General features: G+C 36.2%; 1 protein-coding gene across 1 annotated transcript; it reads right to left on the reverse strand.

Annotated features, from left to right (window-relative positions):
- Positions 1–1,422: 1,422 nt before the first annotated feature.
- Tigd4 (tigger transposable element derived 4) lies at positions 1,423–17,956 on the reverse strand. Its single transcript, XM_015484481.2, has 3 exons — positions 17,666–17,956; positions 7,507–7,597; positions 1,423–7,341 (listed from the first exon to the last, which is right to left on the reverse strand). The coding sequence occupies exon 3, from the start codon at positions 6,796–6,798 to the stop codon at positions 5,260–5,262; it is 1,539 nt and encodes a 512-aa protein (XP_015339967.1). The 5' UTR covers positions 6,799–7,341; positions 7,507–7,597; positions 17,666–17,956; the 3' UTR covers positions 1,423–5,259.
- Positions 17,957–18,079: the final 123 nt, after the last annotated feature.

Below are 18,079 nucleotides of genomic sequence, written 5' to 3' on the forward strand. Positions count from 1 at the left end.
AATTTATATCCTAGGTTTGAATCCTAGTTCTGTTACATATTAGCTGTAGCTATACATATTTACATTTTCTTATCAATTAAATAGTGATGATAACTGTTGGAGTTAGATTCTGAGGATTAAATAAGGTAACATGCAAAACACTTGGAACAATATCTGGCAATTGGTAAACAGTTAACATATGTCAGCTATAATAACAGAAGAATGCATCTATTCATAATAGATTTATCTTTACAACAGTGCACCCATTTTCCTATGCTCTTATCTTCATTTGTTATTCTAAATTTTTGTCTGACAGGCCAAATTTTTCTCAAAAAACAAAAAGAAGACAAAGATATTCCATTGTTTTGCTTGCAACATCTTTGATTTCTAGTGATGTTGAAAATATTTTCATACTTTGATTAATCATTAGGGGATTTTGGGGGGAGGGGGGAGTTGTTGCTGGGGATTGAACCCAGGGCCTTGAAAATGTTAGACAAGCACTCTACCACTGAGCTAGAACTTCAGCCCCTTAAAAAAATTTTTAGACAAGGTCTAGCTAAGTTGTACCTGCTGACCTCAACTTGCTATCCTCCTGCCTCAGCCTCCCAAATAGCTGGGATTACAGGTACATATCACCCACTTAGCCCATTTGTTTGTTTTTTGGAACTGGGGATTGAACCCAGGGGCACTCAACTACTGAGCTACATGCCTGGATCCTTTTTATTTGACACAGGGTCTTGCTGAAGCTGATGTTGAATTTGCAATCCTCCTCCCTCAGTTTCCCCAGTCCCTGGGGTTACAGATGAGAACCATTGTGTATGGCTCCATTAGTATTTTTACATTTTTATTTTTATTAGTATTTTCCTTGAGTGTATACTTTTCAAAAGATCTTCCTTATTACGAGATTATTAAAATATTTACATTGATTTTTTTTCTAGTATTTACAAGTTTGTTTCTTTCCTTTATTCCTTTAATAAGAATCTTATCCTTTCAGGACTCATTTTGGTGTATAACTTCCAAAAAATTCTGTAGAGTTAGCCAATTCCCCCAATAATAGTTACTAAATAATCCATCTGTTTGTTTTGGCTTCTGGTAGTCAACTACTCATTACTTCTATTTTTCAAATTTTTTTAAGATATTGATGCACACTTATTCTTACAAATGAAAATTTGAATTGTAAAGTTTTCAGCAAAACTATTGGGATTTTGATTGGGATTAATTTAGGGGAAACTGACATTTTCATATTGAGTCTTCTCATTTATTCAAAGCCATAAAATGTTTCTATTTCTTTAAGGTATGTTTCATAAATCTTAAAGTTCTTGCTAATACCTTGATTCCTTTAGAGTTTCCTAAAGCTGATTAATGAGTTCTGAAAATATGCATGCCCTTTTAGCTTTTAGCAAATGGGAATTAAATATGTGAAAACATTTACTTATACTAGGTGGTTGTTATAAACTGAATGTTTGTGCCCCGCCCCCCAGATTCATATGTTGAAGCCCTAAACCCCAGTGTAATATTTGGAGATGGGGAGGTAATTAGGATTATTTGTGGTTCTCAAGAAATGACAACAGGAACATCAAAGAGCTTGGTCTCTCTCCATACTCACACAAAGAGGTCATGTGAGCATAGTGTCAAAAGGCCCGAGACCCAAGGGGACAGCCCTCATCAGATATGGACCACCCTGGCACCCTGATCTCCAGTCTCCAGACTGTGAGAAAATAAATTTAGGTTGTTTAATTCTGTCTCCAGTACCATCATGGAAGAATGAGCAGACTGATTTAGTGGTGTATTTATTATTTAGTTTGTCTCCAGACTCTAGGTTACCCTAGGTTTCACAAGTTTGTTACAGCCCCCAAACAGGACAATTGAATTAGCTAATGTGGCAACAGAAAGGGCTACTCTGTGATGAGCACTTATTGTATTGCTTTGCAGAAGGATCAATTCGGGAAATTAAGGTTTCTAAGTCATCTTTGTTCCTCATCCAAAACGAAGTTTATGAACTCTCAATAAACTGAACATTTCTAAAAATGCTGGCTTCCTTATTTCATTTCACATGTCAATAAAACTGTCACTAGGGTTTTGGGGTTTTGGGGAGCATAGTTCAATGGTAGAGTATGTGCTTAGCATGTGCCAGGCCTACAGCACCAAAGAAAGAAAGAAAAAAAAAAAAAGAAAGAAAACACGGTCATCAATAATTTAGCACCACTGTGTAATATCTGGGCATATTTGGAAGTAGTAGCATAGAAGCATTTTTCTGGTTATTGCTTAGAATTGTGGAATACTTGATTCCTTTAGAGTCTCCTAAATACATTCACATACAAAATTTTCATTCTCAAAATAAATACAAATGAAGTATTGTGACTCTTATTTTATGGGTGATAAAATTAAGATTCAGACAAATGGGTGTCTTTCACAAGGAAGTAGAGCTAAAGCTTGATTTATTTCACCGAAAGAAACCTTTTCTGAGACCTCTTGTGCACACTGGGGCCTCCAACGTAGGCCTTTCTGTCTTAAAAGTAGTGGGATCTTCCTTAGCAACTGTTGCAGCTTCCGGGCTGACTTTTGCCATGCTGTGCTGAGCTCGGGTAGCTCCAGAGATCAGGCCCAACCCTGGAGTGGGAACCTGCAGCAGATGTGGTGCTGCCTCTCCTACAAGCAAACCTCTCCACCAGTCCTACAGGGCTGGAGCCCCAGGGCGTCTCTTAACATCTGAAGTGTTGGTTTTAATGCTCCCTCCTTCCCCCTCCCCCCCTCAATTAATCTGCCTTGTACACAGCGAAAGGAAGGTTTGAAATTTGAGATCAGGTCCAGGTGAGAAGGTAAGCAGGCAACAGGAAACCCACAAGCTTTGATTTACTCATTGTCCTACTTCATTCTGAACTAAGCCTTTCACTAGAAGTTCATTAGCCACAGGTAGTGAGTGAAATAATGTCCCAAATTCAACAAGAGACTTGTTCTTGATGAAGTAGAATCAAAAACACATTGTTAAATAGTAAAAATATAATGCAAGAACAATGAAAATAATACCACATTTTAAAACCAGGCAAATTGTAAATTGAGTTGTTTTTTTTTTTGGGAAAAAACATTTAATTTAATTCTTACTTTGTACTGACTATGTATAGAGAAGAAAAATTAGGAGTGAGGTATGTAGCAGTGATTACATCCTAGGAAAAGTTAATTTCTAAAATTTTTGTTCCAAAAATTGTTTAAATGTACACATCTTATAAACCACACAGGCGTGAACAACGTTAACAACTTAACAAGCTTATCTTTGAATTTAAACCCACAGGCATTTTTTCTTAATCAAATTTTATGTAACTTCTAACTTTACCATCTTTAGATTTATTACATCTCAGAAGTATTTACAATAAGAAATGTATAATATCATATAGGAAAGAAAGAGTGGGTGCTTTCAGCACCTTGGAAATTGTTATTTATTTAAATAGAACCACACAGAGTGGTATAGAATGACCAAATCAGAATATCTCTCAGTATTTCATTATTATGTGTACTTGGATAAGATCTTGTGAATAGTGCTATTAGCATGAATCTAGTGTATTCTCTGGAATACTTTGTCTTTTAATCTCCTAAATTAAGGGTAAAATAATGGAATTTTCTTTTAAAGAGAACAGGTTAGGAACATTGTGGTATATAGTTAGGGGAATGTAGGACCGGGTGATGAGGAACTGCTGGATTTTAGTTTGGGCTCTGAAATCTTAAACAAATCATTTAATCTTTCCAAGTTTTAACTTCCTCATCTGTAAATATGGGAGTAATTCTTATATCACAGAATATCTGAAATAATCAAATATCAAAAGGCATCAAGTGGAGAAGGAAAAAAAATGATTGAGGGCTCATAATATGTGAGATATTATAGTTATGAGTGGGGCTTAAGAACACCTTTAAGTCCACAATTTTACTAAATTAAAATTTTAAAGTAAATCATAAATAAAATCTTTTTAATTTAAACAATTGATATTTCACTCTAAAACATACGAAAACATTTGTCAGTCTTATTAGTAAATCTCAAAAGCAGAGTAAATCAACAGTGAAAAATAAAAATGCTTTCTACAACAATTTCTTCCAAATGTGTCATCTGTTGGCAGATTAATAATTCATAACAAATATAATCTGTATGTTTTATCTTTACAAAATACTTTCCAAAGGGACACTAAATTATCTGTAATAAGTAAGCATAGTGTTTATATTTAATAACAGAAAAAGTCTGATACACTGTTATAATTATTGACTGTTATAAGACTATTTTATAGAGATTAAATAATTTTACACAGTATTTGAAAACATTTGGTAGATAAAACTTCTTCAAACAAAATTTTAATCCAAAATGTTATCCATTAAATTTGAAGGAAAAAAAAGGACATCAAATATGCTGAAAGAATATTTCATTTTTTCTGACAACAAGATTCAGTAAAATCAAGAAAATAATTCAATATTATAAATTAAAAGCTTGAGCTATTAGCATTAGAAAAATATCTAAGCACCACATTTTTTTCTAGTAGTGCATATGTATCTTCTCATTTACTTTTTAAGAGTATTCTTATTAAAATATAAAATCATGAGTTTAATAAATGTTTCAACAAAGATTTTTCTATTAAACACACACACACACACACACACACATTTAAGAAAGACCCATATCTTCTGATTATAGATGACAAAACCTAATATGGTCATTTCATTTGCCCTTATTATAGCTTGAAAATAATAAGATATATTTTTAATCATTTTGGTGTGTAGGTATGTCAGAATTTATTTTCAGTAGTTCTTCATAATTTCTTTTTAGAAAGGTTAGCTAGATATAAGAAAAATAAATTAAAACTACTGTAATATTTGATTCTTAAAAATGTAGTTAGAATACATATGGCATATGTCTATAAAAATAAATATCTAAGCTATTTTGTTTCTTAGACTAGGTAGATAAATTAAAATGTTCTAGAACATGATCTGAATTTTAAAAAAATAGCAATGATGCTCCATTGTGTGTGAATTAGAGCTAAAGCATTCTTTTCATGTTTGACATATATAACTCTGAAATATTTTCTACTCCCTAAAACCTTACTGAATATAATTCAGTATTTTTATTTAATTAATCATTATTTACTAGGGAGCTTTGCTATTCACACCAAGGGTTTTGCAATTAAACCAAAGATCACTAGGTTTTCATATTTTATCTTTAAATGGTATTTCTCCTTTACATACCTTATATATTAAATTACATCAGGAAAAGCTTTTAGTCTTCAGATGTTATATAACAAATAATTACTTAGGTGGTAAAGGGTTAATAAAATTTTCAAGTTCTGCTAAAGAATTATGAAGTCCATCATTCATGTCTTGACTTCTAAGAAATTTTTTAAGAGTATCTAAAGCGGTTAGTGCTTCATTTTTTGATGGTAAAGGAAGTTCAGTTTCTAAAGATCCACCATCATCTTCTTCATCTGAAGTATAAAATCCAGTTTCATCTGGCTGACTTTCTTCAGTGCATTCTGACTCATCGTTTGGTACTGCTTCACACGTCTCTAAGTCATCATCCAGGGCAGCATACTCCTCTATAGACAAACCTTCAGGAAATTCCACTCCTGCTCCCAGAGCATGGGTGACCAAATCAAGACCAGGGTCTCTCTCTGCATTGGCTGGGTCATTTTCTTCCTTTTGAGATTTGAATCCTGCTTCTTCGTAGCTTTTAATAATAGTCTCTGAGGTTACTGTACTCCAACATAGATGCAACGTATCAACTGCATCTAGTAATGAAAATGTAAATTCCCTACTATCTTCAACAGAGCTTAAAAATTTCTTGATGAGACAATGTCGATATTTGATTTTAAGACTTTTAATAACACCTTGTTTCATAGCTACAAATTTGGAAGATAAACATGATGGAAAGAATGCTAACTCAATGGACTTTAGGTTCTTTACCTCTGGATGTGCAGGGGAAGAATCCACAAAAATCACCACTCTTCGTTGCTGGGCTTGAAATTTCTCATCAAGCTTTTGCATCCATTGTTCAAATATGTCTGAAGTCATCCAGGCCATTCTGTTAGCTTCATAATGTACAGGCAATGATTTTATACCTTTGAAACAATGTGGATTTTTGTTTTTTCCAATGACAAGCAAAGGAAGTTTTTCTGAGCCATCCATGTTTGCACCAACCACCAGAGTTATCCTGTCTTTGCACAACTTTCCAACTGAACATGTTTCTCCTTTAAATGCAAATGTATTTGTAGGTAACATTCGATAAAGCAGTCCAGTCTCTTTTATATTAAAAACATTTTTAGGATGATAATCATTTAAATAATAAGGAAGTATATTTTGGTACCACACAGTTGAAGGGTCTACTGATACACCTGAAGCTTCTGCAGGTTGAGCTCTGAATACTAAACCATACCTGGATTTAAAACGATCCAGCCAGCCATTACTGCACTTAAAGTCATTATGTCCCAGTTTCTGGGCAAAATCATTAGCTTTTAGACGCAACATTGGACCATTAACTGGTACATTTAGACACTGAGCAATTCGATACCATCTCATTAATGCCTCTTCTAGGTCTGTATAAAAAGCAGTTCTCAGTCTTTTTCTCTTTGGATCAAATCTCAAAGATTCAAAGGCTTCTAGAACTTTGTCTTTATTCTTCATAATAGAAGACAGTGAATTTTTCTTTATTCCATATTCAGCTGCAATCTCTGCTTTTTTCTTGCCACTTTCCACTGCATTTATGATGTCGATCTTTTCCTCGATGGATAGACTCTTCTTTTTCTTTACCATTACAGGCAGAGTTGAGGCTTCCACAGGAGCTTCTGCCATCTCAGTCAGTGTGTACACAGAAAGCTCTCCTCTACTTCCTGCTGTCCATTTCTTTCAATTATTGTCTTTCAGTAGTATAAAGATTGCTGTTTTCTATCCCACTTCATATATTAAAACATGGTAAATGTCTGATAGTCTTGCCCCTTAGGAAACTGGTGACTAAAAATCCCTTTTCAAAAGATCTGAAGAAGAAAAATGTTATGCTCAACTAGAATGTTTTAGAAGAGAAACTCCCTTTGCAAGACCTTGTGTAGCTCAGTTTATAGTTTATTCAGAGTTCCAGAAGTCAAGCTAAAATAGAAATCTCATTATGTCAAACCTGTCCAGTCCTGCTGATATATTTTTGGAACTGCAATCCTTTAAGATGATCCATTTTATCCATGTGCGCATTCAACCTCCTATTAATTCTCTGCAGAAGGCCTCCCAGATAAGAAGAAAAAAATGCTCAAAAATTTTCATGTAAAATGTTGCCCATTAATTTCCAAGTCTCTTCAAGGGTAGCAATGAAAATCCTTCCAGAACTTGCCTGTGTATCTTCTCTCTCTGGAAAGTGAAGGTGAAAAAAAAAAAAAAAGCAGAAATTTTAGCAATGTCAATTGAATATCAAAAAGAATGTTCATATAAATTATTATGCTCTTAATAACAATGAAATGAATAGAAAGATGTTTCTGAAATACAATAACCAAAGCTTCCAGGAGAAGTGCTTACCTCCTGAATAGTTTCTCCTTAGAAAGCTCTCTGGCTCTGCTTCGTGCATTTGAATTCTCACTTGCCGTTGAATCCTTTGTAATATATACTTCTGAAAGAAATCAGACAAATTTAATCTGTTTTGAAAATGTGGGCTTACCAAAATTAAAGAACTAAAAATGATTCTGGATAGATCTTTGGTGGCTATTTTTTACATGAGGTCACAGACTGCACTCTCTGACTTCTCTAAAAGAAAAAAACAGACAGTAGTCACAAGGCTCAACTTTTAATAGCACATGGGAGACAGTGTCCCCTTTATAGGAGTCTGGTAGAAACACTTCACTAAAAAAAAAATAAAATAAAATTAAGGGATTGATAATTCCATTTTTAAAGATCTAGACTTTGCTCTATCTAAAAGCTTAAAAATCCAGTAACTTTTGAATCAATTTGACACATGAGTTGAAAGTATGTAGGCCAGAGATACTGGAGAAAAGGCATAGGAATAAACAAATTATTAAGAGGACATAATGCAGAAAAAGTCCTAGACTAAGAGAAGGAAGTAGTATGACTAGGGGTCTTACTAGCTCTACTTCCTAAGTGTAAAAAAAAGGGATTTCTCATAATATAAGGACATGGGATTTGGCACCAGACAGATGTGAATTGAGAAGTGATTCCACTGTTTAGTACAGAATCCTAGGTCATTTACTTAACCATTGAGTCTCAACTTCCTTTATCAAGTCATGTGGCGATGACCACAAGACCTACCTCATAGGGTTGCACTTAATATAGTTTTTGATCTTTAAGGAAGGGCCCAGTCCAACAAATGTAGAGTGATGATTTCATCATCATCTTCTTTCTTATGTCCTTTCAGCTGTGTGACGGTTCAGGGATTTTATAAAATCCTACTTGTAAATGGAAGCAAAAATCCCAATTTGAATATCCAGCAAAAGCAGGGCACTTCTTAAGCCCAGTTGTCCTGAGAGAACAGTCACAGGGCTCACTTCTCTCTTCCCAGTCAATAGCTCCCTCACCAGAATCTACCAGCTCTGCGCCTTCTGTGGCCCAGATAACAAGAAGCCAACTCCTGGGTATTGTGTTGTGGGAGAGAGTGAGCAGCCCATTCTTCTTGCTTGGGCTTCTGGGTTTCCCAGATGACATGTCTACCTTTTTTTATTTTTTGATTTTTGTCAAAGTTCTTCTGCCTTTGTTGTCCAACACAAAGAAGTAATTTTATCATAGGAATTACAACAAAGGAGCTCTTTTATTTTATTTTTTAAATTGCTACAAGGTCTTCAAAATAATGGTAGCCTAGGGTTTTGGATTCCAAATTGCTTCAGTATCTATATTATTCCAGATAATCAATGAGAAAGACAAAACTGGTCATACACACACACACACACACACACATCTATATATATCATATTTATGAAATACGATCATATATATATGAGATATATAGGAGTGTGTGTGTGTGTGTGTGTGTGTGTATGCATCAACATCAGGCCTCCATGGAAATATAGGCCATTATGAATTCTGTAAACACAAATAGCAACCCAATCCAACTGACAGGGAGAGCTAACCTTTCTAAGTAAGACTTGATCATTTGGCTAGAAAAGAAAAATCTTGCTTGAGTATAGGTTCTCACGATATATTTTCCTGTAAATCTGCAAATATTTCAAAATAAAAACAATGTTTTGCCCCTATTAGGAAGATACCAAAGTTCAGAAACTGATAGCAATAACCAGTATTTTTAAAAAAGACAAAAATTACTAAGAGAAAAAAGGACATCTCCCAACTCCTCTCTCCTTCCCTTCCACCTTATTTTGCCAGAAATAAATCCTATCATTCAAACAAGAAGGATTACAGAAAAAGTAACCTGAATTTCTTCTTACCCCATCCTGGTTAGAGCAATATAATACAGCTTGACTATCTCTAATCCAAGAATCTGAAATTCAGTGGGTTTATGGATTGGGGATGTTGAACCAATAGAGTCCATGCAAATATTCCAAATTTGAAAAACTCCAAAATTTGAAATACTTCTGGTCCAAAAAATTTTGGGTAAAGAATACTCAACCTGTATATATAATCAGAGATTATGGGTTATTTTGATCATATCAAAAAGAATGACATCTTTAGGAAGATATTAGTTCCCCTGGCCAATTAACAGTGTTACTTCCTTCAAAAATAGCAAAGCTGTGGGGATGAGTTTGTGGCTCAGTGGTAGAGCGCTTGCCTAGCGACTGTGAGGCAGGGGGTTTGATCCTCACCACCAGATACATACATAAATAAATAAACAAACAAACAAATAAATAAATAAAGATATTGTGTCCATCTACAAATATTTTAAAAAATAGCAAATACATGGTGAAACACAATATATTCCTAAAACAATCTAATGCCAATCCAGACAAACTAGACTTTTTCCCTAGAAAAGTACTGCCTAATCAACAAAATGGGTATTCTCTGATCTCCCTCAGTAATATGTCTTATCTATCTCTATATATCTATATATGTAAATGTTTATATGTGTATATATATATTTATGTATAAATATATGTATATATATTTCTCCTCTAGGGGTTAATGGCAGTGACTAATACTTCTCAGAAGTACACATTCTGTTAAGCTCATTAATCATTGTCCCCTTGGGAAAAAAAAAAACAGCAGAGAAATGCTGTACTACAAGTTAGGGAATATTTTCTCAATATTAATAAAGATAACCACAGAAGAAGAATAAGAAATTCACCAAAAGACTTAGCAAATGAACTCCAGTAAAGAAAACAATGGCCAACCCTACTAGAAATAGACAAATATAAATCTTCTTTTAAAAAAAGGAGACACTTTTTGTTTTGGCTTCTCAGAATAGCAGTGGCTGGTGTTTGCTACAGTCTAGTAATTGGTTGTCAGGAGGCACATAAATCGGTAATCATATTACTAATTTGCCCTTCATAATCCTTATACCTAAGGATTATGAAGGGCAAATTAGTAATATGATTCAAAAACCTTACAAAACATGCATAACTTTTTATTCAGAATATCTCTATCTAGGATTTTATCCCTAAAGAAATTATAGCTATAAAAATAATTTCTTACAAATGTATTAAATTTTCTATTGTTATGTAACAAATTACCATACACTTAGTGACTTAAAACAACAACCATTTATTATCTTACACTTCTGTAGGTCAGAAGTCCAGGTGGGCTCAACTAGGCCCTCTATTTAGGGTCTCAAAAAGTAGAAATCATGATGTCAGTCAGCTAGGCTCTGGGAAAGAACCTGCTTCCAAGCTCATCAGGATTGTTTGCAGAATTGATCTGCTTTACTGTAGAACTGAGGCCACTGCTTTTTTTGTTGTTGCTGTTGTCGGCTGTTGGCAGCACTCTCAGTTCCTAGGACCCTGTCAGTTCCTTGTCCATGGCCCTCTTCATTTCACATAGGAGAACAGTCTTCCTGTCCCATCTTTTGTACACTTTGAATCTGACTTCTTTTATTGTCAGTGAGACATACTTATCTGCTTCTAAAGGGCTCCTGTGATTAGGTTAGGTCCACTCAGATTATCTCCCTTTCTAAGAACTCAGTCAATTGACTAGTAACCTTAATTCCATCTGCAAAATCCCCTTGTGTGTAACATAATCATGGGAGTGTTATCCTATCATGTTTACATAATACAAGATAAGGATTACTGAAGGTCATCTTAGAGTTTCCCAGATCAAACAAAAACATTCCTCACATTGTTGGTATATAATCATAGACAAAATTGGAAATGACCTAAATGTACAACAGAATATATAATATAAAGAATATCTATCTATATGTTGTCATATGATGAATCTCTAAAGGACAATGATTATTTAATAATTTAAGGAAAATTCCACGATACATTAAGTTAAAAAATCAAAATACAGGGCTGGGGTTGTAGCTCAGTGGTAGAGCTCTTGCCTAGCATGTGTGATGCACTGGGTTCGATTATCAGCACCACATATAAATAAACAAATTAATCAAATAAAGGTCTATCAACAACTAAAAAATATTTTAAAAATAAAAAATTCAAAACTATAAAATGCAAAAATAAAATACTTAGGAATCAACAAAAGAGGTGAAAGACTACAATGAAAACTACAGAACACTAAAGAAAGAAATTGAAGAAGACCTTAAAAGATAGAAAGAGCTTCCATGCTCTTGGACAGGCAAAATTAATATTGTCAAAATGGCCATACTACCCAAAGCGCTATACAGATTCAATTAAAATACCAATGTCATTCCTTATAGAAATAGAAAAAGCAATCATGAAATTCATTTGGAAAAATAAGAGACCCAGAATAGCCAAAGCAATCCTCAGCAAGAAGAGTGAAGCAGGAGGCATCACAATATCTGACCTTAAATTGTACTACAAATCTATAGTAACAAAAACAGCATGGTGTTGGCACCAAAATAGACATGTAGACCAATGGTACATAAATACAGTTGTCTAATACTAGACAAAGGTGCCAAAAACATATATTGGAGAAAAGATAGCCTCTTCAACAAATGGTGCTGGGAGAACTGGAAAACCATATGCAACAAAATGAAACTAAACCCCTATCTCTCACCACCACAAAACTCAACTCAAAGTGGATCAAGGACCTAGGAATTAGACCAGAGACCCTGTGCCTAATAGAGGAAAAAGTAGGCCCAAATCTTCATCACATTAAATTAGACCCTGACTTCCTTGACGAGACTCCTAAAGTGCAAGAATAAATAGGATGGATTCAAACTAAAAAGCTTCTCAGCAAAAGAAACAATCAATGAGGTGAAGAGAGAGCCTACATTTGGGGAGCAAATTTTTGCCACACACACACGTCATATAGAACACTAATCTCCAGGATATATAAAGAACTCAAAAATTTTAAACAAATTAAAAAAAATCAAACAACTCAATCAATAAATGGGCTAAGGAGCTGAATAGACACTTCTCAGAAGAAGATATACAATCGATCAACAAATATATGAAAAAATGTTCAACATCTCTAGTAATTAGAGAAATGCAAATCAAAACTACTCTAAGATTTCATCTCATGCCAGTCGGAATGGCAGGTATCAAGAACACAAGCAACAATAAGTGTTGGTGAGGATGTGGGGGAAAAGGCACACTTATACATTGCTGGTGGGACTGCAAATTAGTGCAACTACTCTGGAAAGCAGAATGGAGATTCCTTAGAAAACTTGGAATTGAACCATCATTTGACCCAGCTATCCCACTCCTTGGTCTATATCCAAAGGACTTAAAATCAGTTTACTATAGTAACACAGCCACATCAATGTTTATAGCAGCTCAATTCACAATAGCTAAACTGTGGAACCAACCTAGATGCCCTTCAATAGATGAATGGATAAAGAAACTGTGGTACATATACACAATGGAATAGTACTCAGCCTTAAAAGAGAATAAAAATTATGGCATTTGCAGGTCAATGGATGGAGCTGGAGAATATCATGCTAAGCAAAGTAAGTCAATCCCTCCAAAACCAAAGGCCAAATGTTCTCTCTGATAAATGGATACTGATCCATAATGGGGGGGGTGGCGTCATGGGAAAAATGGAGGAACTTTGATTGGGCAAAGGGGAGGGGAGCAGGTATGGGGGAAGGAAAGATGGTGGAATGAGATGGACATTATTATTAACCCAGGTACATGTATGACTTTACATATGGGGCACCGCTACATCACGTATAACCAGAGAAATGAAAAATTGTGCTGTAGTTGTGTACAATGAATCAAAATGCATTCTGCTATCATATATTCCTAATTAAAATAAATAAATTTAAAAAATAAAAATACAAAACTATATATCACCAACTACTAAAAATTACATAAGGACAAAGGCTCATAGCTATTCCCACAGTGTTCAATGCCAGAAAACACAGGTTCTTAATAATAAATTATTAAGGAAAAAAATATATATATATGAAAAAAAAAGACACTGACCAAAATATCAAATGTTCCTGGATAATTGAATTTATACCTAAATATAATTGAATTGTACCTAAATTCAGTTTTTTTCTCTTTATGTTAATTTTTTTACAATTCTAATGTTCTTTTTGTACCAGGTTATCATTAAAAAAAAAAAAAAAAACAGTATGAAGAAACATAAACCTGTCATTCTTTTCATTCAGAATTTCTAGGTGTAGTAAATTACTCAGTTTTTTTGTACTGGGGATTAAACCCAGGGAAGCTTATCACTGAGCTACATTCTCAGTCCTTTTTATTTTTTATTGAGATAGGGTCTCACTAAATTGCTGAGGCTAGCCTCCCAAGTCACTGGGATTATGGAGATGTGCCACCATGACTGTCCAGTTACTCTCCTTTTATCAGTAGTTTATAGCCCTCTGCAGGAAAATCAACTACTTTCCAAACTGAAGAAAACACTCATTCTTTGTCTTCCACAAATAGACAGCAACTATGTCCACTTAATCCTGCCCATAGCATTATTCTAAATACCAGCAATTGCTGGTATTCTAGAACTTAACAGAGTTAGATTCCTGGTGCTGTGAGAGAACAAAATGAATCTAAAGTTCCCAAGAAGGATCATGGGAAACAGATATGCAGAGACACTAGTATAAGAAAGACTAAAACGGGCCAAACTGAGGGCTGTGGGAGAAAAAAAGTGGGAAAATTAACTCTTACAAGCAGGATAAAAAAAAAATGGATTTATAAGCTGGACACGGTGGTGCGCACCTGTAATCCCAGCAACTCTGTAGACTGAGGCAGAAGGATCGCAAGTTCAAAGCCAGCCTCAGCAACAGTGAGGTGCTAAGCAACTCAGAAAGACCCTGTCTCTAAATAAAATACAAAATAGGGCTGGAGATGTGGCCATGATAAAAGACATAAAGTAGCATCTGAGTTCAAATAAAAAGTATGTGGCAGGTAAGAAGAGATAAGAAAACATTTTTGTTGGTAAGACTAGAGAGTGAAACATGGAAGAAGGAAATTATAGGGCAGTTTGAAGCATATCAAACAGTTTTATGTGGGCTGGGCATGTAGCTCAAGTTAGAGTGCCTGTCTAGCATGCATGAGGACCTGGGTTGAATTCCAGTGCCAATAAATAAATAGAAGTTTTATATGTAACTAAACCTTCATATCTATGTTAATATCTGTATCTATTAGTTGGCTAAATAAACACTCTCCCTCTAGATGTATAAAAAGGAATATTCATTTGGTTGACTCTGAACTATACTCTACTTATATACTGGAAAGTAAGATTGGGGTCAGACCTTGGTAAGAACTGAATGCTAGGATAAGGAATTTATTCAGCATGCCACAAATGTCACTCAAGGTTTTTGAGTAGAAGCATGTGACAGGATCACCTGAGAAACTTTCCTCTGTTGTTATAAGTGCATAAGAGAACTCTCCTACTTTTAGAAAAAAGTGATACTGAGAGCCTTAACATCAATAAATTCATCAGGTATACAAGTATAGTCTTTTTATAATTGAATGAAGTTGTACATATACCTACTATAAAACTTTTTTTTTTTAAAAGAGAATTTCAATATTTATTTTTAGTTTTCGGCGGACACAACATCTTTGTATGTGGTGCTGAGGATCGAACCCGGGCCGCACGCATGCCAGGAGAGCGCGCTACCGCTTGAGCCACATCCCCAGCCCCAAAACTTTTAAAAAATGTAATAAGTCCTAGTAACTCACACCATACACCTTTACTTTGTACCTTACTTATTTTAGGGCTTCTTAAATAGTTCCATTATTCAGCATCTTCACGGGGTTTCATTCCAGAGGATTACACTGTGTGATCAACTAAATTTGAAAGAGCCTCTGATGAACAATGAAACTTTTGAGACATCCCCAGAATTCCTATATAAAAGATCTGAAGTAGCAATTTCAGTAAATAATATTGATAAGCAATATACAGTATTCAATATCTAAATTAGAGTTAAAAGTCACTTGCATGTTTCATTTATGTAGAATAGATTAAAAATAATATTCTTCACATCTGTAATTCCAGCAACTCAGGAGGATCATGAGTTCAAAGCCAGCCTCAGCAGATTAGCTAGACACTGGGCAATTCAGTGAGACTCTGTCTCTAAATAAAATATAAAAAAGGGCTGGAGACATGGCTCAGTGGTTAAGTGCCCCTGGGTTTAATCCCTGGTATCTCCCCACCCCACCCCCAAAATATTTAACTTGCTGCCTCTTTTCCTAAATGAAAGATAGGCTACTGGTCACTAATGAAAGACAGTCTACCGGAGTTCTCCACAAGCCTACTGAATATATAAGATCTAATTTTTCAAAAGCTGAATAAAATGCTATGTAACTAAACCTTCATATCAGTATCTATATTCAAGGGGGGCAATCTCCATGTCATAAGTGAAGGTAGCTATTCCCCCTTTTCTTACTTCTCTGAACAGGTCAACTGAGAGAAAACTAGTAATCTTTTCTTTTTAAATAGAATAGATAGGCAGAATTTCCCAATCTAGAGCAAAAGACAGCAAGAAGGAAGAAAGGTAGGAAGGGAGTAGGGAAGGTAAGGAGGGAGGGAAATTAAGGAGGAAAGAGAAAATATGTCTCTATCTAAGCAGGACTAGGCTAAAATAAGTCTTTCAGTATCAACAAACAACAACAACAAAACCAAATAAAAAAACTTCCCCAGACCCCAAAAGCACTAGCTGCTGCTTCCTTTACTACAAAGGACACACACACTTTCATAATTTTCCATCATCAAGTGAAGTACCTTTCTGTGTTTTCTTAGAGCCACCTGCATTCTAATTTCCTAGGGGTAGAAGAAATCATGGAAAGATTAAACCTGTGTATAGCCCTGTAGAACTGTAATACCATGAATGTGGATTACTCATGCTCAGTACCAGAATCTCACTGTATTGAAGGGTGTCCGACATAATAAATAGCATCTTCTACAAGGATAAATTAGCATTAGTTCTGAGCAGTTCCAGTTCTTGAGAATCTCTATCAAAACCATCAGCAGCTTCCAAGGAAACTATTCTGCTAACAGCAAATTACCCAAGCAACTGTTCACCTTCCTAGCATAAGAAAAACCTCTAACAGACTAAGAGATTTTAGCAAAGTTAAGTATCTCCAAACTAAAGAGACAGAAAGCAGAAATGCTTAAGGATACAGCCAGCTCAAATACTAATGCACTCATTGCCCAAACTGTTCAAGCCCAGCTGGGCACTACCATGCACTTCTTCCAAGTCATCCTTGGGATACTTTGGGAATAACACTTGAACTTAGCTTCAAGTTCTGAGGTTACTTTTTTCCTACACAATAAGAGTAGTCACTATTCTAGATTGGAATCCTTTTCTTATGGTTGAGAAGAGGATGGCTTTGAGTATAAAAAATCCACAATAAGCCAAAGAACTTAAGTTATGGTTTGTGTGAGTTGGCATTTATATTTGCTGTTTTCTTGAAAAGAGAATCATTTAAGATACAGAAAGTCCCTTGATACTAGATTTGTTTTAGGATTTCAGTAGTGTTTTTTTAAGAGGTGGAGATACTTGTGGAGATAAGAGGTGGTGTCACAAGTATTTATTTTACACGAATCTAGAGAAGATATCTGTACGGCAATATTTCACTATTCTGACGCTCTCTGGAAATCTGTAGAGGGGGAGTTATGCTTCTGGTCACTTAGTGTTTAAAAAAGTCTCGGTTAGCAAATGTGACAAGGAAAGTGAGAAGTGTGGTCTAAAAAAGGCTTAGTTTCATCATGAGCAAAGTTACCCTTTGCATTTCTACAAGCGAAATGAGAATAAAAATGAGCGCCTAAAGCTGCTGCAGGAAATATCTGAAGGGAGATTAGTGTGTAGGGACAAAGGTAGCTACAATGTGTAAATGAGTTTCAGGTAGGTCTAGCACCACCGAGGAGGAGTCACAGTTTCCCTCCATTCAGTGCTGGGCGTTGGGGAGAGTGCCTTTGCAGGTTAGAGCTTCAACTTAAGAAACCACGAAGGGCTGAGAGAAGGAATTGCTCCGCGAAGACGGAGCAGGTAGCAAGAGCTCAGAGACGACGGGAGTCGGGGATCTGGGTTTTCCAAAGGGAGTGGGCGCGAGGGCGCGGCAGGAGGGGGCCTGTCCGGGAACGGGGAGAGCGAGGGCGGGGGGCGCCTGCACCCCGTCGGCTCCCTTGTCCCCACATTCTCTCCATCCCTCCCCCATCCCGCCCGCGGAACTGGTATAACCTTCGTGCTCTTCGGTGGCTGAGCAGCTTTGGCTCTTCGGTGGTAGCGTGGCGGTAAGCTACTTCCACCTCCACCCTCCCGGCGCACCGTCTGTTGGGGGGACGCCTAACGCGTGAGGCCAGGGCCTGTGAGTGAGAAAGAAGGGACGCTGATGGCTCCTGGAGCCCAGAGACAATTCAAGGCAGGCCTGCGCGCCCTTCCGCTAGCTCCCAGCGCTGGCTGACGCCTCAGGAGCCGAGAGCAGAATCCACGACCATTCAGCCGCCGCCAGAAAATTACCCGGGCAACGGCACCAGTGGAGTCCCGGATGTGGTTGCTAGGGCCGCAGCCGGAGAGGCGGGGCCAGCCTCTGGAGAGGGGCGGAGGGAAATTCGTGAGAGGCGCGCTGGCACCATCGAGACGTGGAGGCGCCGT

The sequence above is a fragment of the Marmota marmota genome, unplaced genomic scaffold (assembly GCF_001458135.2).
Source record: "Marmota marmota marmota unplaced genomic scaffold, marMar, whole genome shotgun sequence".
In the NCBI taxonomy this organism is placed as follows: domain Eukaryota; kingdom Metazoa; phylum Chordata; class Mammalia; order Rodentia; family Sciuridae; genus Marmota; species Marmota marmota.

Coding starts and splice junctions, on each gene's coding strand:
- Tigd4 (XM_015484481.2), bottom strand. CDS start 6,798: ATGGCAGAAGCTCCTGTGGAAGCCTCAACTCTGCCTGTAATGGTAAAG.